Source organism: Oenanthe melanoleuca, chromosome 1, assembly GCF_029582105.1.
Source record: "Oenanthe melanoleuca isolate GR-GAL-2019-014 chromosome 1, OMel1.0, whole genome shotgun sequence".
In the NCBI taxonomy this organism is placed as follows: domain Eukaryota; kingdom Metazoa; phylum Chordata; class Aves; order Passeriformes; family Muscicapidae; genus Oenanthe; species Oenanthe melanoleuca.
The window spans coordinates 45680414-45704549 of record NC_079333.1 but is presented as its reverse complement, the minus strand read 5'-3'; the positions used below and the strand labels follow the sequence as shown (position 1 = coordinate 45704549).

At 42.3% G+C, this 24136-nt stretch overlaps 2 protein-coding genes across 2 annotated transcripts in view; one reads left to right on the top strand and one right to left on the bottom strand.

Annotated features, from left to right (window-relative positions):
* Positions 1 to 418: 418 nt before the first annotated feature.
* On the bottom strand, positions 419 to 16956 carry POLR1D (RNA polymerase I and III subunit D). Its single transcript, XM_056485151.1, has 3 exons — positions 16822 to 16956; positions 8983 to 9057; positions 419 to 1752 (listed from the first exon to the last, which is right to left on the bottom strand). The coding sequence occupies exons 1-3, from the start codon at positions 16845 to 16847 to the stop codon at positions 1467 to 1469; spliced, it is 387 nt and encodes a 128-aa protein (XP_056341126.1). The 5' UTR covers positions 16848 to 16956; the 3' UTR covers positions 419 to 1466.
* Positions 16957 to 17429: 473 nt separating this feature from the next.
* The window catches only part of LNX2 (ligand of numb-protein X 2), a 59183-nt gene continuing 52476 nt past the window's right edge, over positions 17430 to 24136 (top strand). The window contains exon 1 of the mRNA XM_056485140.1: positions 17430 to 17613. The gene's annotated coding sequence lies outside the window, so the exon portion shown is untranslated. The remainder of the gene's footprint in view (positions 17614 to 24136) is intronic.

Sequence of the window (24136 nt, the reverse complement as noted above, 5' to 3'; positions counted from 1 at the left end):
CCCATTTAAATAGTTGTGAATTTTCTGAAAGGCTGAGAGTTGTATTTTAGTGCTGTAGGCCTTGCAGGGAAATAGAGGACCTGCGTATAACTCCTCGGGGGAAATGTCGGAGTATCCCACTTCTCTGGATATGCTGACCCTGGCAGTCTCCAGGGCGCTTAGCGCCAGTGTAACCACCTTCCCACTACTCAGCAGAGCCATCCCAGCCCACGCACCAAAATCCAGCCAAGCAGCACGGGCAGCAGCAGCAGCAGCTCTCCGGGGCAGGGCAGCGCACGGCGAGGCGCGCACACGCCCATAGGTGGCACTCTTGCTCTGACTCAGCACGGACGGGCCACGGAGCCCCGCTCCTCCTGTCCCTCGGAGAGGCACATCTCAGCTAAGAAACCCCTTAAAAGCAGCAATTCCACAGGGCACCTTCACGAACATTCTCCATTTTATTGTCAACACACTCAAAAACAAACCTATGTTGAAAACAATTATTTCTGAGAACAGTAAAATACAAAATATTTCACAAAGAAGTTTGTTAATGTAACACAAACAGAAGTGAGACATAGAAGATGCCAATGCGTATCATTTGTGCTCACAGTCACATGTTTAAGAACTGGACCACTATAGAATTGTAAAAAAACCTTGGAAAGTGAGCATTGGACAATTTAAGCATCTCCTCTGTATTTCTAGTATTACATATTAACTTGGAAACTTTTTAGCAGTAGAAAGAAAACATGAAAATTTTGTCTTCAGGGTATGTTTTGAAAGCACCGTGACAACAGACTGTTCCAACTACTTCCTTACAGAGGGGAGTCTAAACAGAGATAATTATTGCAGTTGCAGCTTTTTAGACATTATGTCTTTTGTTATCTATGATAGATTTGTGAATATACATTAACAAGCAAAAACAGTATTTCCCAGCAGTCCCTCCTGGGAAGCAAACCTAGCATTGCCCATTTTAAATTTGTTCTGTTTATATTAAAGAAAGTAATCTCTTATATTCTATACAAAATGCATATGCTTGGTCAGGCACTGACCAAGATCTAACCCACATAAGCAAAACTTCTTAATTGGTTAGCAGCAAAGAAGTTCTGCAAGCTCCACACAATAAATAGAATTCTGCTTAATTTAAATTTATTTCCAAAAGAGTGACATGACTAAATGATTTGTATTAGACAGTGACACACGTATCACGCTCCAACAACAAGACCCTAAGCTTAGTCAGAAGGGGAGAGAGGAATGGAGAAAAGGGAATGTCTGTTCTAAAACAACTGAAAGTTTTATGCTGTACTTTGCTTTTCTCTTAAAGGTCCCAAAGGAAAGTTTCTAAAGCTACTTCAAGGTTACTTCTCACACAGGCAACTTGGTTCAAAACTCAAGTTTGAACATCAACTCTTCTCAAAAAACTGTGACACCCCGCTTTCCTACACTTAATGACATTCCTGACTTGTAACAACACATACTTGTCGCTCTCCTCATCGCTTGCTTGATCGCTTTTCATGTTTATCCTTTGTGTGGTGGCTCCTGCTTTGGTGCCTTGGAGGAGAGTAGCTGACTCTCCTTCTGGACTGAAAGCTGGGTGTATATGGGTGAATTCTGCGCTTCTTTGGTTTTTCTTCTTTCCTGCTTTTGTTTGGCTCAGACTCCTTATCATCTTCCTTTTGCTCACGCTCTTGGTCTTGTTCTTTTTGAGATGGCAACGTGTTTTTGATGGTGTTAATAAGGAATCTTTTATTTGTACCAGCGAGAGGACATTTCAACCTGTAAAGACATTTAAAAGAGATCAAAAGAGAAGGTAAAAATATCCCAAAACAAGATTTTAACTTCAGTGATTTTAAGACAGGTTTGTGATTTTGGCTTTCCTTGCATGCCACCTAGTGTAAACTCTCAGTACAGAAAAGTAAGTTCCAGATCATCTCCACTCCCTTTCTGTCTTACTCTTGATGTGAAGAAAATTATTTTACTTCAACACAGTGAAATTCACATGTAGTGTGTGTAGTGGGAAGCAAAGGATGACAATATATTTTAAGGCTGATGGTGCCTAACTTAGGCATTCAGAAATCAAACCTTTAGTACCATATCCTAAGTCAAATCAGAATGGCTTACAGACATCATGTTCTAAAGTCAGCATTATCTAGTGAACTGCAATATTTGAAAGTAAGATACATGTGCATGAAGAACCCAAATAGCTGTAGCATAAACATACATGAGACATGTCACTTTAAACTTATACTTAGCAACAACCAAAGTATTTTATTTCTTTTTCTTAAACAGTTAAGGTACTTATCCAACAATTTTCCATTTTTTTTTACTTTCTTCTCTCGCAGCTTAACACTTCTGCACATAATTTATCAGCTACTTTTAGGAAACAAGTATTCTAAATTTAATTTATCTTGCTGGTATCAGCTGTTCTCTATTTATTCCCAACACATCACCTTTTAAAGAATGGAACAAGAAAAAACAAGTTTAAATATGTTCCTACAGAAAGCAGAAATCACTCTGAAAACTTTGTATATAGTCAGAGTCACTGGTATTTGTCTTCACGTTTTTGAGAGAAGTTATGGGATTGCTTTTAAAAAATCAGAGCTGTTAGACATCACAGCCACTTACTGAATCAACCAGTCATGGAATCCTAACACCACAATGCTAAGATTATCTCTTCTACTTGAGTATTTTGTGTAAGTGTAGAAATGATACCCTAACTACTCAAAAACCTTTGACACCTCTAAACCATCAGAGCTATCAGAACAACAAGCAAACTACAATAAAAATAATGTATGATTCTTTAGCATACTTCATCACTTAACTGGACATGAAGTTTACCATGGTGTATTGCTTCAGGTCTGCCTACTACGCATTGCTGATAATCATCCTAAATCCTTCAATTTAGGGTCTGATCCTGCAGTGCTTAGGAGAGCAATTTTAGAAGTATACAGCCATGCTATTTAATTTCCACAAGGTATTTTCTGATACACTTCTACTGCATAGAATTTTAGAATTTTCTAAACTTCCTTCATATAAATCTACACTATTTTTCTCAAATCCTGGTTAAAAAAATAGGATCTTTAATCTAGTATAATTCTTCTGTAAACAGAGGAGCTATCCATTAATTGTATGACTGAGTAAAAATATGAGGCTTATAAATATCAGGAGAACAGGGTTTCTACTTCAAGCTACATCACTGATGAACATGGTGCTGAACGAGTCATGGCACAGGTTACACTCAAGACATAACAGAAACCAGACAACATTAAAGTCCTTTGTATGTCTTATGAGTGCATTATTTTACCTCAACATTTCCTACCACTGAGGGTGGCCTTCTTTAGGCTGCATCCAGGCAAAATCTATTTCACATTTGTTCTTCCTCTTGCTTTTTCTTAAGAGCTAATGCACAGATATACAATGCTGGAATGAGACAGTCAATCTGCCCTAAATAAATACGTCTGGCTGAAGCATTTATTTCTTTTTGACACTATGAGTGCTGCCTGAGATATACTAAGAATGAAAACTAATGAGAAATGCTGGACATCAGAGTCAGCTAAGAGATGCCATTAGTTTACCATCATACTGTGATTAAAGTGAACCACCAGGCTTTCATGGAGCAGCAGTAAGTCATGGCACTGAAGAAAAACATTAGTTCTTAGTTTTACTAACTTCAGACTTCAACAAAGCAAATCCTGCCTTTAAATCTTAAAGCAAACAAGATGTATGGCATGTGCTACATTACATGCACACATAGGGCACATTTTTACATATAGCCAGGTATGTATGGAACTGTGAAGATTAAAAGTGAACTGTATGAATCCACTGATACCTTCGAGAGCATCTCTAAAGGTGAGGAAATTATCTAAAGACCAGCCTTGGGTTTGCTATAGGGTCTGATCCTGCAGTGCTCAATCCACAAACAGGTTTGCCCTCAGGGGAGTTCTGAAGGTCTGGGAGGCAATCTTAGCCTGAGCAAGATGGAACACAATACTGCTGTGACCAGCAAATAGTGCCACTGAACTTATTTCAGAAGCTTTGCTTTAAAACAAACCAACCAACCAACCAACCAGCAAAGACCAGACAAGTTAAAAGAACATTAAAGTTCAGAATTGAAATGTGCCCCAAGCAGGGCTGCAGGCATGTGTGAGGCAAGCACACAAACTTCAGTGCTAGAGCCATCCTGTCTACCAGACTCCAGCTCTGCAGCAGAGTATTCACCCATTGTAAGGTTCACTTTTTGCTCTGTGTGCTCCAAAAGCTAGACCAAGCTATTCTCACTGACAGAATCTTGCTTCCCTCCACAAACAAATCTCACAGCCCCCAAAATCTCTCCACAATAACCAAGACAATCCAACACACTGCATTTTGACAATGACATTGCCTTTTGAGAAAAAAGAAATTAAATCCATCATTGTGAACATAAGTCAAATATTAACCCTATTTTTGACCTTTAAGTAAACTTCTGCGCAGTAACACAGAATTTCCAACCAGTACCTGTCATCCAGTGCAGCAGTGCAGTTCAGTACAGAAATGTAGTATTCAAGTTCTTAACAGTAAAAAAATGCAGACACCATTTAAGACATGAGCACAGTGCCATGTGCCAGTCTTGTCTCTGTTGAGTAACTGGACACACCAAAGAGGATTGGCACAGTCAGCCTTATCAGACAGAGTAAAGCCCATCTTTCCAAGAAAAAAGTTTCACTATGGATGAACTGACAAGTATATTTCTACTATTCCCAAACTGCCACAAAAAATATCATATTTCAATAGAAGGGTGACCAAAGGAAGCGGGGGGATTTAGCTTTAGCTCATGTTATCAGCATCTTTGAAGATCAGACCTATACACTGGAAAAAAAGCATCTAGAACTTTTTTCACACAGTAACTTCTGTGGCATTTTAACTGCCTTTCTTAGTTAAAGTAGAACAACTGCTTAAAATGGGACTTCACTGCTACAAAGAAGCTTATGAATTATGTACATAGAACCTAGAGAAACACTTCAGGGAAGCTGAACTTTTGGCTTTATTTTAACTAGACACAGTGGAAACTCCCAAACATCCTATTTCATCTGTGTCCAATAGCCTCTGATGAAACAAATTTATCTAACCATTTCCAATGTTCTTGCACTATTTCCCACAATTTCTCATTCTGGATCCAACTGATCCTTCATATGTTAGCTTCCAGACAGCCACTCTGATGTCTTTTCTCATCTCAGAAGTGCAGCATCACAGCATCATCACTAGGATTGAGCCACAGTCTGCTCTGTTCTGATTAACATTTCCAGGATTAAGACACCTTCAGAAGAGTGTTCTTCCTTACCTTTCTCTCACACATTTCCTTATCTGTGATTAGCTGTACTAATGCTTGAGCCAGATACATTAGCAGTAGGGTCTATATCATCAGGATTATCATAAGGATGCAGGAGACCCCCCCAACAAGAATCACCATGGCCATGGAGTACATACAAAAGAACACTGCAGGAACTAGAAATACTGCATTGCTAAATGAAATCTACAAATAAGAATATCCAGCAGCTCTTGGATTCATTTACCATGGACTACATACTGCCTATCTGAGCAGTCCTGAGAGTATGGAGGCCAGTAGAGCTGATACTCTTCACCAACAAAGAGATCATGCAGGCTCTGGAAATACTGACAGCTGCTCCATGTCCAGAGAGCCTCAGATAATTTCCCTTCCTGCACAAACTCTTGGCCAATATCACTGCCAACCTCCCTGCTGGTTACTTGTCCCAAACAGGGACAAGCCTTTCTTCCACTAACCTCTAAGGTTGCACCTGTCCGTGTCATCCACTGAAACTTGTAAGACAACGTAAAACCAGCAAAACATCCCCAAACTGGAAGAAATACTAACAGACACTGTCCTGGATTTCAAAGCTCAGTCTTTGTATGAGAGACTGGGCTGCAGGTTGATTGCTTTATACATTTTTCCTGTACCTGTCAGCTAAGCTGGCTTGGATACTTGTGTTTTAGGCTCCAGCAACAGCAGACTACCCATCTGAAATGATGAGACAGTAAAAGGTGAGGCAAGGGTGCTTGGGGAACTTTTTCAAACTTGAACTCTGGAGAACTAATCACTCTGGAGAGTAACAGAGCAATGGCTTGAACCTGAAAGCAGTCCCAAAACAGTGTTGAGAAGCTTTCTGGCTAAGGTTTTGCTGCCATCAACATCCACCAGGAGACACTACTTCTTTTGTAATGGTATGCACAATACAGTCACCCCACCCAGGAATGCCACTTCTCCATACACCTCCCTTTGATCAACTTCTGTCAAATGCCACTGACTCCAGAAATGTATTTCCCAGTATTCAACAGATGCTGGAGAGCAACATAAACTGGAATCAGTGAAGTATGAGCAGTAGTAGCCTCTGCTTCTCCTTACCCAAAGACAGATGGCAGAACAAATCTTTTCTTCATAGGCTGAGCTGCTGCAACTTTCCAGTGCCAATGCAGGACTGTTGGCCTTACACTAGATGTCTCCAGGGTTTGTGCATCTCTTCTCCAGGACTCCTCTGACAAAGGGCTGAGGAATCCCAGAAGTCCTCATGAAACATACCTGTAAGCATTTTGAGTTTGGCAAGGAATGTTGGTTCTGCGTTTTACCTGTTAACACTGTGCTTTTAGATGAGTTGGTGATAACCTTGTCACCAGTTATGATTTCCTTGATCTGGTCTACTAATACACATTTTCATTAACTAACTTTTCTGCTCATTTCATTTGCTATCCACAGAGCTCTGAGCAGAAATTACCTTCTTCTCAGTAGTTTACTGCATGCAAGGTTTCATGTCAGTAGTCCTGGATGTAACCTCTGAAGCCCTTCAGAATCAGTTACACTTGACAGCATTTTGATGGAGTGTGATACTCAACTGAACATAGTTAAGTTTAATTCCAAATATCTTACCCATTTTATCCCCCATGTCTTTATGCAATACCTAGCTGTTGTGCCAGTTCAGAAGCACCAGAACAGCATAACAGGGCACAAATATTAAAGAGGAGACAGCAGTGGCAGCTTGGAACTGGAAGTAAAGACTTACTGGGAGTTTACCTTTGAGGGGCTTTATACTTTCCTAACAGCCACACACTAGCCTATGCCAAACCCTACAGCAGTAGATTTGTCACAAATGGGATTACTAGCAGGCTCTCTAAGGATAAATTCAGTGCAATAAAAATCCCTGGAGATGCACTACGTACAAAGAAATCACCTCTAACAGCATGATACCCTGAGGTGCAGAAGTACCACCTTGAAGAAGGTACTACTGAGCATATTCAGAAACAAAAATATTCACCAAAGCACTTCCTAGGCACTGAGTATGGGCCACTGATGGGCACACGGCACTGCAGAGATGGATCCTTTGTTTGACCCAGTACAGCTGTTCATATGTACCTCTGCAGTCTAAAGCACTTCAACAGCCTGAGTTCAGGATATCACCATGCCAATCCACATGTCAACAGCCTTCCTCTGCCTGAAGGCTTCTTGACAGTCCTTTCCTCCTACAACTTTAACAGAACCCTGGCCTAGCCAGACACACTAATCTGCAACTTCTCTGAAGAACAGGTCACCCTTGCCTATCCCATTCCCTGGCAGGCCTTGGGCATCAGCCTTTAGCAAACTGCATCCTAAGATGATCACCACAACCAGCTGAACAGGACCACTACCCTCCTACAAACAAGGAATAAGAAGGAGCTACATTCAGGAGCAGATGCCCATACACTCTCCTGGCAGATATTCCAGACTGGACAAGTGGCAGCAAAATTGTACACCTGGTTATCTCCCTGCAGAAATCTTTCATTTCCATATCTGGAATCAACTTGCAAATTCACAGTAACTGGATGCATACACCACTTCATGGTGCTAATTGTGTGCACTGGGTTACCTGGCCACATGGCTAGGCTGACAGGGTCAAAGCACAGTAGATCAGCACAGCTAGAGCCACTCTGGGGGATTAAACCAATTAAGCTATTTTAACAGAAAGGGTATTAACTGCATCCCTAGAAGAAACACTGAGTAAAGCATATGGAAAATCCCAAAACTGTTGGAAAACATAAAGGAGTACCTTTTTTTTTCAGCAAGACACTATTTTAATCTCTTCAGAGCTACTAAAACAAACAGACAACTGAGTTGAGAACTTCATGAACAGTGCAGCCTTATCTCTTACAACAGCTGATGGAGGAAGCCAAGCCTTATCTACAAGTGTGTTGAGTGCAGTCAACTGTTGCACTACTTGTGTGAACATCCCTAGATCTAACAGATTATTATCAAAATCATATACATTATTTTATGATGAATGACTCTCTTCACCATGTTATTACTTCTCTAATTACAATTACATGCATTACTTTCTATGACAATCTAGCTATAAAATCTGGAATACTGCATTGAAGAATTAATGTTGTATTTAATTTAAGATGTAAATACTGTGATTTTTTTTTCCCAGTTGCTATACAAACTAGCCTGAGTTTTAGGGGATTTTTAAAATTAAAAAGTAACCCACTTCCAAAAACTGGATTATACTTTTGAGTGCACCGAGTTCATTTTTGGCTACAATTTGCACATGAATTGTCTGCTAAAGGACAATTTGTTGTTTCATTAATATAAGGCTTTAAGTTTCTTTGTCAGGTTATGAATTCTTTTCACTTAAAACACACTCTAACCCAATAACATGAATCCAGTATGTAAGTACATGCACAGTGAGACAACCAGCATTTTAAAGACTCATTCCAACCCAAACTTTGCAATTCCATCTATTATAAGAACATATCCCCAATTTTCCAACTGCTTTGTCTTCAACACATTCAGACAAGCAATTTCATGCAGACAGAATTTACCTGAACTTCTTTCTTATTTAAACTGGGATTTTTGCCCAAAATTAAAATGTGGATGAAGACAAATTATTTAAACATGAAACACATAAAAAGGTAGAGATTTCTGTCACACATTAAAGGTAAGATTTATTTTGGCATTGGCATTCATTTCCTCTTGGCACAACTTACCAACCCATAGCTCCCATTGTTTCAGCTCTGGTTCTCCCACGTTTTGCCTCTTTAAGTAACTCTTCCACCGCCTTCCTAAATAAGAGAAAAAGAAAACAATCACCCTTTGTGGAACACAAGAACTTGCCACTTTATGCACTTAGGCAAATAAAACAGATAGCTTTATTTACTGCAGTGAATTAAGCAATAAAGAAGCTACCAAAATCACCTTGACTTCAAGATCATTCAAGTTCCTATGCACCAGGACTAAGAGAAACATTCTGAAATATTTAAACCAACTAAAGTTGTTGCAAATACAAAAGCTGTAACACTGAATGAAGTACAGGGCTTGGGGCACTTCAAATCCTTTTTCAGCATACTTCTGCCTGTGAGGACATTGTGTATCTCATCATACCACAAGAACTTCTGGAAAAGAAGTATCTCCCAGGTAAGGCATCATCTGTGGGAGATATCTTCTCCAAGGTGCCAAGTACAGCATCAGCAACCTCACCAGCTACTGCTGCCTTCCCAGGTAAGAGACTTGATGGATGTGGGATGGCTACTTGCAAAAACACCAAAAAAAGGGTGCAAAACACAGGCTGCAGCACTGGAATGTGAGAGATGTTGCACAAACAAGTCTTTGTGACATTACAGCAAAATCTGATTTTTCTCCAGACCCAGAATTTGCTGCCTGAGCATCCTGAGCTAAGTTATAGCGACGATGGCAGGAACACATGGATTTTATAGAAGTTTGCCCTAAGCCTTCAAACCACAATGTCAGACAAAGGTGAGGAAAGAGGGGAAGAAAGTGTCTGACTTTTAATTACCAGTTACAAAACTTGGTGATTCTCTTTTTAAGAAACCTGACTAAAAGATTAAAAGCCTGTCATTATTATTGTACTATAAAATCCATCACAATTTATACTTGAAATAAGAAACCAAAGAATCTGAGCTACAAAGCACTAATAAAACACACACATAGGTATTTTAAACAGCTATGATTCAGTTTTAGGGAAAACATCATAATAAATTAATATGATGACACCAATTCTATTAATTTAGGTAGGAATTACAAGCCTTTAAGTATTTGAAACTTTTTTTTCTTACATCAAAGCTCAGACTGACTTGGCATCCCCCTTAACAGCCTTCATTATCAAACGTTGTTTCCTAATTCTGCTCTTTGAATATTGCCCTTATTCACTGCACCTTTACAAAGCCCTTTCAGCTTCCACAGACAAATGAAATGCAATGCCCAGATCCTCCCTGAAATAATGTTTCCACTCACTGAACTTATATCCGCTACACAAGTAAGCCAAAAGCTATGCAAACAAGTTTTAAAATTTGCTTTTAGAGGCCTCGTGGGACTCCACATTCCTTGCTCTCTTCATTTTTACAGCTTGGTTACAATACAAACAGTTCTGTGGCTGCCAGCTTCAATTCTAAGGGCAGCAGCATGAGCAGAGGGAATGCAGCATGCAACTTTCACATGAGAACTATCCAAACACTGGGGGACTGATAGGAGGGAAAATTAGGGACAGGGGCACATTTACAAACTCTGTCATCATTTTGACATCTTTTAAAGCAAGCACTTAAAACTTGCTGTGGCAATTATTTTTGGGCAATCGAGCTGCAGAATTACAGTAACAAAAAGGTACAAGCAGTGATATTTTTATCTTCAAGAGTATGGTACAAGACCTGTTTTCATTTCTGAAGGATTAGACTTTTTCCTCTCTATATATTCCAAGGTTACAGGCAAAGCTCCCATTGCATGTATCTTAATAACCAGTATCACAAATGCATGCATCAAAAGAATAGAATAATGTTAAAGGCTCCTAGTCAGGCACAATGAGAAGTATTTTCTATTCCTCACTCAGGGGAAGAGCTTAATCATTTTTTCCCAAAAGGTCAATGGACAGACTGAAAAAAAGAATAATTGGTAATAAAGAGGTATGTCCGATAGTTACAGGCAATGAGAACACCGTGTTATTACAGAGGCCACCCATGGTCTGTGATTACAGTTGACTGTCGGGAGAAGATGTATGACACTGGATCTGACAGCCGAGAGGCCAGGCAGTCACAGCTCCATGTCCAGCTCCAACCAGCAGCAAGGCTGAAAATCAGCTCCCAGGAGGCAGATACACACACCAGGCACTTACACTGCTGGCCACATCCATCACACAGGCAGACATACAGTGTGCTCACATCGACAGCTTCATCCTGCTCTTCTCTCCAGCCAGGTGTGGGAGCCCCCAGAACTTCAGCCCAACCACACTGCCTGTGCAGACCATCACACAGGGCTGACGGGGACACCCTGGTCCCCCAATATCCAACCCCACTTCAGTCTTGCCTGTAGAAACACACAGGCACACATATACATCTTATCCCTGACCCTACAGTCTCTCCAACAGCTGGTCAGGATTTCCTGGTGGCCCCAACAGCTTAGCTCCTCCTGGCTCTTGGAGACACAAGATCACACTCAGCTCTCTCCTTATTCACCCACTTACCAGCTACTCCAGCTTGATCTTCACCAGCAGCCACATGATCACTCACACACCCATACCTGCTCCAGTATTACAACACAGATAAACATGTGGTCCCCAATACAATATCAGGGGCTAACATTCGATTTTACTCACTCCATGAAATGTCCTCAGTTGCCAGCACCCAGGCCTCCAGCCCAGGGTCCAAGCCCAACTGCTGGCATCCAAACCTTCACATTCCAGTTGCTGGCACCATGGATACATGGTCCTCCAACCCACAGTCTGACTGTAGCTGCTAGCACTGAGATGTACACCCTCTCCCCTCAGAATCCTTCACTCAAGACAGAGTTAGAAAGGAATTTAACAGGAAGACAGGACAGACTGTGATGATTAGAGCAGGGCACAGCCAGACAAGAGTATCAACCAGCAGCCTATACACACACATGACCAGACCTTTTTATCCTCTCCTTCATTTTCCCACTCTCACTTGTCCCCAAATCACTTGAACTTCCTGTCTTCCCTGTCTTTGGTTTCTGCCCTGCACATCCCATAATAAGCCATGAGTGAACCAACACTGGTAGCCAGGCTGACCACCAAGCCACAGGCGAAATGCAGAGCATGGATTTCTTTCCTTACCTTGCTAACAATTGTGGCTGTGCAGCAGGGACACTCAGGGACACAGGCTCCATTAGGCTCAGTACATCTGAGTGGCCAGGGCAGCCCCCTGCTCACCCCAGTTTATCAAAGGGCCTTGCACACGTGCAGTTCATCACCTTGCTGTACTTTATATCATATCTGGGCTTTTGATCTCTCTCTCTCTCTCAGCAGGAGGCTCAAGCCTGTCTGTGAAAATGCCTCTTAAGTCTTTGATAACATTTATGTCATCTCTACAGCTCTGTCAAACCAGACAGAGTATAAGCAGCAGCAGGCATAATATGCAAAGTCTTCCCACACTGATATTCTTAGTATTCCCAGTTGCAACATCACTCGAGCAAAACTACTCCCCTCTTGCCAAATCTTCCATTTTTGACCCTTTCCTCCCAACATGTCTTATGTGATCACAAAATGCTTTTCTTTGGCATCTAACAACCCCATGCAGAAACGCCCTTGAGTCCCAAAGATGCCCCAGCACTGACTCATCTTGATGGGCATCATGCCTGGATGCCCAGGCTGTCTCTTGGGATGAGCTCTGTATGTGTCCTCATGTTCCTTTGGGCTCACGGAGATGGAACTCTGATGGGCTGGTCATTCTTGGCAAGGGCCTGGGAGAAGCCAGGACTGGGTGATGTTTGGGCTCCCCCATCTGCCATGGTCTCTCCGTAGTTCTCACTGAAAGCTTTTGGTACGTAACCTAAAAAATGCTGCCATCTCCAACCCACGCCATCACCTCATTATACTCTTATGAAAATGTACCTACTGGAATTGCTTCACAGCACACAGCCAGCTACAGAAGGGCACAGATCTGGAGTAGGAGGGCAGTGCTCATATCCAACATCTCCCAGTCAGAGAAGGGACTTTAATGAACACATCTTCATCAGCACATTAACAACTGTTTGCAGTCTATTCCACTACTATTAAAGCTCAAAGACTAAGCTTCTCCTCTACTGCAATTGACGAAAGCCACACTTAAATCTATTTCCTGAGGCACTCCAGGTCCTGACAGAAAGCTGCAAGCTCAGGAAAAACAATTATCAATTTCAAAAATCAATTTTCTCAAAGCAGTTTTATGCTAACTATACAACTTATTTTTAACTGTGCATGGGACTAGAAATAGAAGACAATGTTGGTATTCCAAATATAGCTGAATAATGAAGATCAAGACCTTCAGTCAAACAAGTGACTGAAGACACTGACAGTGTTATTTAAAATTAAAGCTCATGAGGTGATCCTATCTGCTCACCCTCACTAAGAAAGCTGATGAAAATGAAAGTCAGGAATAAAACCTAGGCCATGACTACAAGAGCAAGAATGTAAAGAAGCACAATATGCCACAAGCTTCCTGACATTTGTTCAAAGGCTAAGACATTCCACATTGGGAATGTGAATGCTCTCATTCTTTGCTGAACAGGTTTTGTACTTATTTAAGTATTCTATTTGTCAGTCTTATAAGTGCTATTTGCAGTACATTTCTGTGCTGATATTCTCACCAGCCTGAGTAGCGAACATATCACTCCATTTCAAACACCAATTTTAGCTTGCAGGCCACTTTTTTTTTTTTTTTTTTTGGCAGGAGTATGAAATACTGAATCCTGACACTTGACTTTAACTGTTAAAGTCAATAGTAAGAACCATCAGTTTTCTCCAAGGCACAAAGCTTTCTTATTAAAAAGTGTAGTTGGGCTGCCTGTGCAGCAAAAATATTAGATTATTGATTCTCAACTCAACTACAGGTCTCTTGTTACAGAATTATAGCAGTCTTTGTGATTCAGAGCAGCATTTCCTTAGGAAACTCTTAAACCCAAATAAATTAAAAGCTTGGAAGGCACTTCTAATAAAGTATGATATCTAAGGTTGTGAAATATTTGTAGCTATTGAAAGACAGAATGGATTATGGAAGGATTTGGACACACAGTATAACAAAGCTACTTTCTCTGTATTAGAACAGAAATAATGCATCTTCTGTGCTTCAAACACACAAAACCACAGTGACAATACTTTAAGAAGCAGAGGGGGAAGAAATCTTTAATTTTTTTTTAAGACAGGAATGAAAATAGTGACCTACATAATATCTCAATGTATATTTAGTTGAAATAAACTAGGAAAAGCACTTACAGTTGCTTGCAGAGGAAACAAACTGAACAACTCCTACTAGCTGATTTGCAACTTTTTCTACCTCCTTCTTGGGTCATAACTTCACAATACCATTAATTACATGTTAACATAATTTAGAATTTTCTTAAGAATCACATGGGACCTCAAGGCTCAGGGTCTTCACTGATGTACCAGCAAGTTCACAGGGGAAAATCTCAGTTCATACTTCCATCAAAGGTATTGAGTGAGATGGAGCTGAGGGCGTAGTTCAGTAGAATGTAGCAAATATTATTGTTTTACGCATCCATGGTATTTACAGCTTTTAGAGTTTTAAAATCCACAGAATGCAATAGTCACACAGGAACTTATAAGTTAGTACTCAGCTTTCTAGAAAAACTTCACATTAAAGTGAGGAAAACATCAAAAGCAAGATCAAGTGAGAATCAGACATGTTAAAACTGAAAAATAATATCAGGAAATATGGCAGTAAGGATAAAATAAAAGAAGCTAGATGAAGAGACTCTCTTTAGATAGTAACAAAAAAATAGGGCAACTGACTTAACAGATCACTTTTTGGAATACTGGGACATAAAATTCATTGCTGACCTGAAAAAGCATACACAAAAACATAGCATTCTTTTTTCCCTCATGGTAAATTAAATAAAAGCTTTATGTACAAAAACCTTAAGTTTTTACTTAAGACTCGTGCATTGCAAGACTGGCCTGAATTCAGAGACAGACTACTCAAAACATTCCACATAAATCCATTTTTAAACACTAAACCTCCACCCAAAGTAGTTAACGCTGTGGCTACAGAACAGAAATGCTATTATTTGTATGTTAAAGCCATATTATAAAACTCTTAAAATTATAAGCCTAAACTACTGTTGCTACACTATACACAGGAGAATATGATCAGTAAGTTATTGAATATGAATCTAAGGCTTAATGCCTGTAACCCAAAGCATAAAGAAAAGTCTGTATTAGACTGGAAGGACTCTGTACTGAAGATTGTACAGGGAAGCATTGTTTAGAGTGAGTAATACCAAATTAAACCCTCTAAATGCACACAGTACAAGCTGAATTCAGGGTGCTACTACCCAAATGAACATTAAGAAAACTGAAGTTTTGAAAAACTAATGATAGGTGGATCTAAGGCAGAAAGAGCTAATCCTCCAGTGCAATATATTGTAGTTATAACGTGTTTGGGACTGACTAAACACACACTGAGGTGAGTAGGTGGATTGGTGACACCAGACAGCTAAACCCTACCATGTACCCTTGGATAAGCAACACTGAACTTCATCCTCATTATCCACCATGCTGCCACACAACAGGAATAGCAAATCCCAACGTGGACTGAACCTTTGAGGAAAGGAAAAACTTTGAACATAGCTCCTGGAAAGAAGAGCATCAGTCAGGAGGTCAGCTCTATCTGACTACAGTCTGCTATATAGTTCAGCTATGCCCTGAACTGCCTAGAGAACTCCAGGTCCCCAGCATGGCAACAGCAACCAGAAGTCATCATGGAAGGATAGCAGCATAGTTTCAGCCTGCCATGAATGAAAAAGGTTCAAGTTTGGAATAGCACTAGTAAAAATAACATTCATGCATAGACAGAAAGAAGCTTTAATTATTAAACTGATGATCTGAGAGCAGAAGTAGCTTAGCAAGAATTAAAAGCCTCTTAGAAAGCATTATGCTCTCTAGCCCTTCCACTGTCTCAGTGCCACTGCTTTTGGCACATTTCAAATACCTGCCATATATAAACAGAAAAGTTATTTTCTATAAGCACTCCTGGGTATTGTTTCTGAAAAGTTAAAGGAGGAGAACATGGTTCTGGTCATCACTTCACTGTAACAGTTGTTTTAAACACCATAAGGAAAGTGAACAACCCAGAAACAAGCTCACAAAAAAAAAAAAAATTCCAATTACATAAACAGGACTGTTTTGCAAAACATTTGTGATATAAACACAATTTAAGAAAACTAAAGTAATAGAGGCCTACTTTGAGTGTCCAAATACGGAAATCAATGTTTTATTCCTCAGTGTTTGTTTGGGAGCACTGCAAGCTCTAAGTGTGCAGCAAGACGAATCCACTAGTACCAACAAAAGGTCAAGTACAAACAATTTTATTTTTTGACAAAATAACTGCCAAGCATTTTGTATTTCTTTGATAACTGGTCAATGGGCATATATCCAGCATTGAAAATTGAAATTCCTACCAACATAAGGTGTTTCGGGATTTTTAAAATTTATTTTACCAAGTACACAACTCATCAAATCACAACTGATGAGGAGTGAACAACCCGAGACCTTCTAGTCTGTTTCTAAGGGCCATCAGCACGCAGCCGAAGCTCAGTGCGGAAGACAGGGCAGAAGCAGCTCCAGGCCGCTCCCCTCGGGGCGCACCCCGGGCGGGGGTCAGGGGACAGCGGGCAGAGCCCGGCGGAGCTGGGCCCGTTCCGCACCGCGGGGCGCTCGGGCCGGGAGAAGCCGCCCCACGGCCGCCGGCCCCAGCCCGGCGCTGCCCGGGCCTGGCGGCGCTGCCGGGCCCCGAGCGGCGCAGCAGCCCCGCACAGGCCGCTGGCTCTCGGGGCCGCTCCCCGCGCTGCCGCTCGCCCCTCACCTCTCCAGCTCCGGGTCCTCCTCCATGGCTCCCCGCCGTCCCCCGCTGAGGCTCCTCAGGCGCAGGCCGGCGCCATCACCCGCGGTCGGCCGGGCGGGGCGGGGCAGCGGGGCGGGCGGAGGGGACGGCGAGGACCCCGGCGGGAGGAGCCGGGGCGGTGCGAGCCGGGCCCGCCACACCCCGCGGGCACCTGCGGCACCGGTGGTCGCGCCCCCCGCCCAAAGGAGAGCGGGGGCGGTGGGCTCCCTGTACGGCAGGGCCTCCGTGCACCTCTGGCAGGGCGGGGGGAGCAGGCGGGCCGGTGACTGAGTGTGGGGAGGGCGGGACGGCCGCTGGGGCTCTTAGACACGGAGCCGCGCAGGGTTTGCTCCTCGGGCACGGCCGCGGGGCTCGGGCAGGCGGGGACAGGTCCGCGGGCAGCCCCGGGCGGGCAGCGCCCCACCCGGCCCCTCCTCCGCGCCGGCCCCGCCCGCGCTCCCCAGCGCTCCGGGCTCCGCACCGCCGATCAGGCGAGCGGCGGGGACACCCCGGCCCGGGGCTCCGCCGCGTCCCGCCCCGGCCCCGCTGCCATAGGCTGCGGCTCGCCCGGCCCCGCGCCCAGGGCCGCCGCCGGAGTGGCGGAGCGCCGCTGTCACTTGGGCCGCGCCGCTGCCCGCGGCGGGGGGCGGAGGCGGGAGCACCGGCCCGGCCCGGCCCGGCGAGACACGTTCTCCAAGTGCTGCTGCCCGGAGTTTGCTTCCCGTGAGGCGGGGCGGGCGCAGCCGGCGCGGCTGAGGAGGAGAGCTCGGCGCGGTGAGTAACTTCTGTGCCCCGCGCGGTGCGGGCGGCTCAGCCCCGCTCAGCCTCCCTCAGCGGCAGCGGCGCCGGGGGTCCCCGCGGGGGCCGGGCTGAGCCGCTCTGCGCTGGCAACAAGTACGGGAGAGAGGCCGGGCCCCGGAGCTGCCGTGCGGGGCTGAGGTGGGAGCTGGGGAGCAGCGTCCCCGCCCTGGAGCCCCGGCTCGGCGGCGGCTGTCCCCGCGGCGCGTCTCTGCGAGCCTGAGCTGCGGGCTCGGGTGCTGGAGACCCGCTGGAAAGCGCCTGGTTTTGGGTCCCCCGATACACCTATGCTGCTCTCGTGTGGCTCCATGAAAGAAGCTCCTTCCCGGGAAGGAGTCAGATTACTGCGTGCGGGGGAGGCAGGGGAACAGCTGCGAGCGAGCCCCTGCTGCAGGAGCGGGTTTCAGGTTGTGTGTTTTACAGCTGCGCCAGCGGAACTCGGGGCTGCCTGCGAAATGCCGCTGGAGTCCGGGTGCTTGGCAGCTATTTCCAGACGTTCGCTCTAGCCCTCGGAGCTCTGCCCCGCACTCCCTGGTTCCCCCCCTCATTTGTTAGCTCTTAGCACTGAAAATGTGGTTAGAAAACTTTTCGTCTTTTGTACTTTTAACAAGGCGTACTTTAAAATTATCATTGCTCTCGATGGAATCGTAGTACTTGGTCAACGAACTGAGAAAACTGCTCCTGGAGCTCGGGTAGCGATGAATCTGGTAGTCCCCAGTGACTTTTCTTACCGTGTTCATAATGCATGGAGCTGATTGTTTACTTCTCTAGAAATCCATTAAGTATTTCTGAGCTTCCTTTAATTCCTGCTTTAATTACACCATGTTAGGGGTTTGGTTTTTGTCTGTGTGCAAAATAAAAAATGTCTGTGAGGGATTAGCTTTGGACTACATTTGATAGTCTCTGGAAATAAATTTCCAATCAGGAATACTTTCGAACTTGTGTTCAAAATAGGAACTGGTCTCAGCTGCATCTCATTAAATAAACACTTTGAATTACTGATTTTATTTTTTTATTCCTCTTCCCACTTCTGGCTTTGTAATGCTTTATTCTAAGCTGCAATCCAGCAGCAGATCAAGGAGGCTTAGGAAGAAGCATCAGATGGTTTTGGTTAGTGTCCCTACCACTTGGAAAATAAACATGTTTGTACCATATGCTGCCCCGACTTATTAAAACAAAATTGAAACAAATTATATCAGTGTACTTGCTAGAACCATAAGACTTAATAGGAGTTCTTTATAATTACTTTTTTTTTTTTTTCCAATTATCAGATCACTGAGTAAGGAATCCTCTCTCCTGAACAAAGTACAATATAAAATTTTTAACTCTGGAGTCAGCAGGCTGCAAATAACACTATTGTACCCAAGTAGATATTTTTTAAAATAATAAAAAAGGTTATAATATTATGTTTTAAAGTGCTTGTACTGCTGCAGTTCTAAAATCTATGGATATTTTTAAAAGCTCATAATTTTGCCATGAGTTTTCAGTACTGAATTTTTAACTGTACTCACCCCTAACTTTGCTTGGTGACTTCAGCAAGAGAGAGCCCAGGGCCTTGAGCTCAAGTCTGAGATTTGCAAACGTGGTATCTTTTCCCACCTGACTTTTCTGTTACCAAAACAACAAAAACATGTGACAGTTAAGGGGCAGAAATTTGCAAAAGGAATATAAACCGGTGATTGTGTGCAAAAGTACTGTTCTCCTGAGACAGGTTAAAAAATAAGTTTACTAAAACCTGTCCTGCCAAAAATGGTGGCTTTGATATTGCAACATTTGGCATTTGTTTGTTGTGCACTCTCATGGAAGCACTGATCACCTGAGTGAAAGTTTCTTTTTTTGTAAGCCTTTGCCCACACTGAGCAGTCTCAATCTTGGTGTATATTTATGGGCCTGTGTTACTAAAAAACAGAGGTCTGTTAGCTACTAGTTAAAACCGTATACTTGAAAATATGCCAAAATATCCCCTTCTTCTTTCATCTCACTTTTCTATGCTTCTAAAAAATGTTAACATATTAGAAAGCAACTAGGAAGAAGTTATACCAACAATATCAAAGTGAAGTGTGGAAATATATGATATGTTCTAGACATTAAATTAATATAAATTATTGCCTTGCATCAGCAAGAGATACAGGATATTAAGAGCTGTAACTAATAAGAAAACTACATTCATTTGGTGTTAAAATGCTCCCTGGTGTAAAAGGCACCAGAGGAAGCTGGTTGCCTGTTTGATATGGCAGTGGCTTGTCTCTGATTTGAAAATTCTTTGTAGATTTGGTTTGCAGAAGCATTTTTAATGTGATACTGCTGAATTACATGCTATTTAATTGCTTTATTAGATCAGTGGAGTTTGTCCTTTAGAAACTGTAGTGCCTTTTGAAGATGAAAATGCTTTTAAATATTAGTATTAAGTTATATAATTGATAGGCCAAGGTTTCTATGGAACAATAATGTTGTGGAGTGTGCTTTTGTGATTTTTTTGGTCCTAATTCTGTAGATGTTTGTGCTTGCATATGCCTAGTTCTAAACATTCAAGTATTCTTTTGGAATTAGAGGATCTGTTCTTAGGCTTAATGATAAGCCTGCATGTAAATGTTTTTGGGCTCAGGATTAATGTTCACAAAATTCAGGGGCAGAACTTGTCGTGTGTTTTCATGCTGACTGCTCTGTATTCTGCATGAGATAGTGTAGGTGGCTGGTGGGTCTGTGCCTCGACACGTGTGGAGGTGCCCCCAGCCCCACTGCTGTGTTACAGGGGATATCCGTGCTGTACCCAAGCTGACTTCATCCTTGTAATGTGCTCTGCAATACTACAGGCATGTCTTTGATTTCTGAAGCACTTTGGTGGTACCAGAGATGTCAGTCCTTTATGTTCTCATAGATGCTTATTTCAGCTGATGTCAGTTTAGCAAGTAATTTGCAGGCTGGAATAGCAGCAGAATATTTTACAGTCTCTCCTGCTGAGCTCTGTGTTAGGTGGTGAACGCAAAAGCCAAAGTATGCAGCTGTTTGATATAAAGTTAAATAACTTGTGAACATACAGGATTTCAAATGGCTTTCCATTTTTTTCCATTTGAATAGTGGGAACTATTTTTGACGTGGAAACTTGGGTTAACATAGCTCAATATTTGCAGTCTCATTTTTTCTTCAAGTTAGCAAGTTGATATTGCTCTGGAGTTTTGGCATGTTGTTAAGAATGTCTAGAATTTTCTCACTGTCATCACAATAAACCAGACTAAATTGGGTAGGAGAGTAATTATTAGATTATGAGTCAGATCAATGTTATATGGAAGGTAATTTTTACCCTGGAAGAGTTGGTTCACTTTGGGGTGGAGTGATAGATGATGTACTTTGCCAGGCTGTTTTTCCTTCATTCCACAGAGAGGAATCATTGAGTCATCACAGAATGGTTTGGGTAGAAAGGGACCTTACAGATCAAGTTTCAGTCCCCCTGAGAAGGGACACCTGCCACTAGACCACGTTGGTCAAAGCCTCATTTTGGGGGAGGTGATCTTTGAATATTAACCAGTTTTTTTGAGCTCCTTTTCCCTCAAGGACATTATCCCATGATGCTTAACCAAGCAGATCCCTGAAGAGGCCAATCTGCTCTCCTGAAGGCCAGGGTACTGAGCCTGCTGTGCTTCCTGCTGGCTGCCCTAAGATCCTCAACCTCCACTGTTCCAAGATCACTGCAGCCAAGGCTCTCTCCTAGCTTCTTATTCCATACCAGATCCTCTTTGTTGGTGAGAACAAGGTTGAGCATAGCACCTCTTTTTGTTGGCTCTTCTGTCACTTGGAAGTGTTTTTGTATTTCATTGGAGAGATTTGACACACTTAACCACTGTTTGATGGGCTGTACAGAATTTTTCAGAAGAACTCTTGTTTGTAGAACAAAAAGCAATTTGCTCAAGTAGTATATCCAATATATGAACTAATCCAGTTTTAAAATGTTGTAAATGGTAGTCATAAGTAGTTCTAGATAATGAAACAGAAGGAGCTATGACTTATTTATCCTTTTTCTAGCAATAAAGCACAGTGAAAAGGTGGTCCATGTTGAAGGAGAACCCATATGCGCCTGGGCAAAGGGAGGCACCCAGTAGTTGCAGAAAGGCAAACCAGGACTTTTGGATTGTGTTTCCTGGAATGGTGTAGTGCTGTCAGATATTATTCTGCACAGTGGGGAAAAATGCTTCCTGCTTCTGCTTTGTACATTCCTTGCAGTGGGAGTGATTTTGAAGTGTGATACAGGCCATGTTCCCCATCCCCTGAGATCACACTACCATTTCATGTTCCCATGACCTTCTACAAAGAGGTTGCTCAAGCCCAGTGGAAGATGTCAGGATGCCTGTGGTGTGCATTCTCAGGGCTGGCTCATTAGAAGACAACTGGGAGTACAGTTTATTATTGGGTTCAAGTTAGTGTTCTTAAATGCAGATATTTTTATTAACTCTTGCAGTTGTACTCATTGCGTAGATTTTTGTTACGTTCTTCTCATGCAATTTTTGCTTGAATCTGAGCTCTCTGTCACAGACAGCCCTCTCTTACTGCAGCGTCATTGTCAAAAACCGTGGCCTCAAAAGACCAAAGAATATTTGTGATGGAGGATTTTAAGCTCTTACCTTCCTGTGGCTTTCTTTCTTCTTCAGATTGGTGCTAATCCTTGTTTCAGAGTTCATAGATAGAAAGAAGAAAGATGGTGCAGCTGAGGTTTTTTGGCACAACATAAGAAAATTTAAATTCAACCAAAGCTGATGGAGACTGACTTGTGTACTGAAACCAGTTTGTGGGAAGCAATTTTCTGTGGTTGCTGTCTTGTGCTTGGATAAGCTGTTGTGTTCTGCCACAGAAATGTTATGTTTGCTTTGAAAGGACCAACCCAGGAGGCTTTTATTATGATGCAAAGTAATGTTTCAGAATCCAGGTGCCCTGATTTTTCTGGCCATCGAGTTTTGGTTGACATTCCTGGACAAGGTCTTAATTAAAAAAAAAAAAAAAACAACAAAAAAAGCTTAGCTGGTATCAGTGAGCCACCTTTGTTGGTGCATTTTACTTTGTCATGAAGTGAAAGTGCTTTTGTCTCCATACCTCATACTCCCCAGATGAAATGAGCTATATTGTAGTGGCAGTAGAGTCCCTGGTGGAGGTTTCTGTGGCTATGGCCATGTCATCCAAATAGTTCCTCTAATTGACCAGCAAAACCAAAACACTGAGAAGAAGTCCCATAACCCCTACAAGGCACTTAAGCTAACCACGTTCTGCCTTCAGCACAACTGGTTCGTCCACTGCCATCAGTATCAGTCTGTGCACAGCAGCACGTTTGAAGTCCATCCTACAGCCAAGTAGCCTCCATCTAGAGCAAGTCACATTTCAAGGAGGATGCTGAAGACATGAATGTCTGGATGTGCCTCATGGATAGTGCACTGAATATCTGTGATAGATTAAATACTTAAGTGTGCGTCTTATTAAGTTGCCTCTATGTGTTTGGAGGTTAAAAGTTACAGAAAAAATCCAAACCAGTTACAGCTATTGCCACTTCATGAAGAGAAGGATTCCTTATTGTTACTTCCAAGTTTATGCCTTTGTTTACCAGTGGCTCATCCCTCTTTGTCTTCTTGCTTCTTCTTACTGGATCTATTACCCTGCCCCATGTAATTTTTCTCTTTTTTTTTTTTTTTTTCATTGCTTTTTTAAATTGAGTTGTTTAACACTTGTTTATAACCAGAATGAATTAACCATAAGTGAAAGTTGATTGATGCATCATCACAAGACCACATAGATCCTGATGTGTTGTGTAAGTGTTCTGATCATGTTGAAGAGTTTGCCATAAACCCTGTCCTGATCAAACAGCTCTAAGTACCCTTGGCACAATGTGTGTGCACCACAGATTTCAGCCAAACCCACACTGTGCCCTGGGGGCTGCCCCAACTCTGCATTGAAATAACTTGTTTTTTAAGCTTCTCAAAAAACATTTTCAGTCAAGCTTCTTCCGGAGCAGGTTGATGAGGGTTTCCTTCTGTCTGGCCTCTTTTTCCTGTTTTTATGTCTTTTGTTCTAGAGCAGTTTTCTCAGCCTTTTATTGTTATTGTTATTGACAGAAACTAATGAAGGCTCACCCAATGAATTAGTAAAATAGTTCATTCCTGCCTTTATGTTAATTAAAAATTAGTACCAATCAATTCCTGGACTGTTTTTACAATTAGTCCATTGCTAAACTGTCATTTCTGCTTCAAATGAAGCTTGAAGGTTTAAAATTCATAGGATTTCTAGCCTAGTATTAAACCAGTATTGAATTCCTTTCAGATTTTAGGTTTGCTTCTTAACTATTTTAGATGTTAAAGGTAAAGCTAGACTCAGATTCAGACTGGATAAGGCTAAAAATACAGAGAAGTTTGTGTACTTTTGTATCTGAAATGCATTTCATTCAAATATCTTAAAACTGTGTAAGTTAGGTCTGTACGTACACATTAGAAAGCTTTGTAAGAATTCAGTGACAACTGCCAAA

Bases quoted from the DNA above. Each gene is read 5' to 3' on its own strand.
- POLR1D (XM_056485151.1), bottom strand. From the start codon at position 16,847: ATGGAGGAGGACCCGGAGCTGGAGAG. The intron at 9,058-16,821 runs GTGAGGGGCGAG...TCTCTTATTTAG, and splicing joins GAGGACCCGGAGCTGGAGAG to GAAGGCGGTGGAAGAGTTAC. The intron at 1,753-8,982 runs GTAAGTTGTGCC...ATGTCTTTACAG, and splicing joins ACAATGGGAGCTATGGGTTG to GTTGAAATGTCCTCTCGCTG.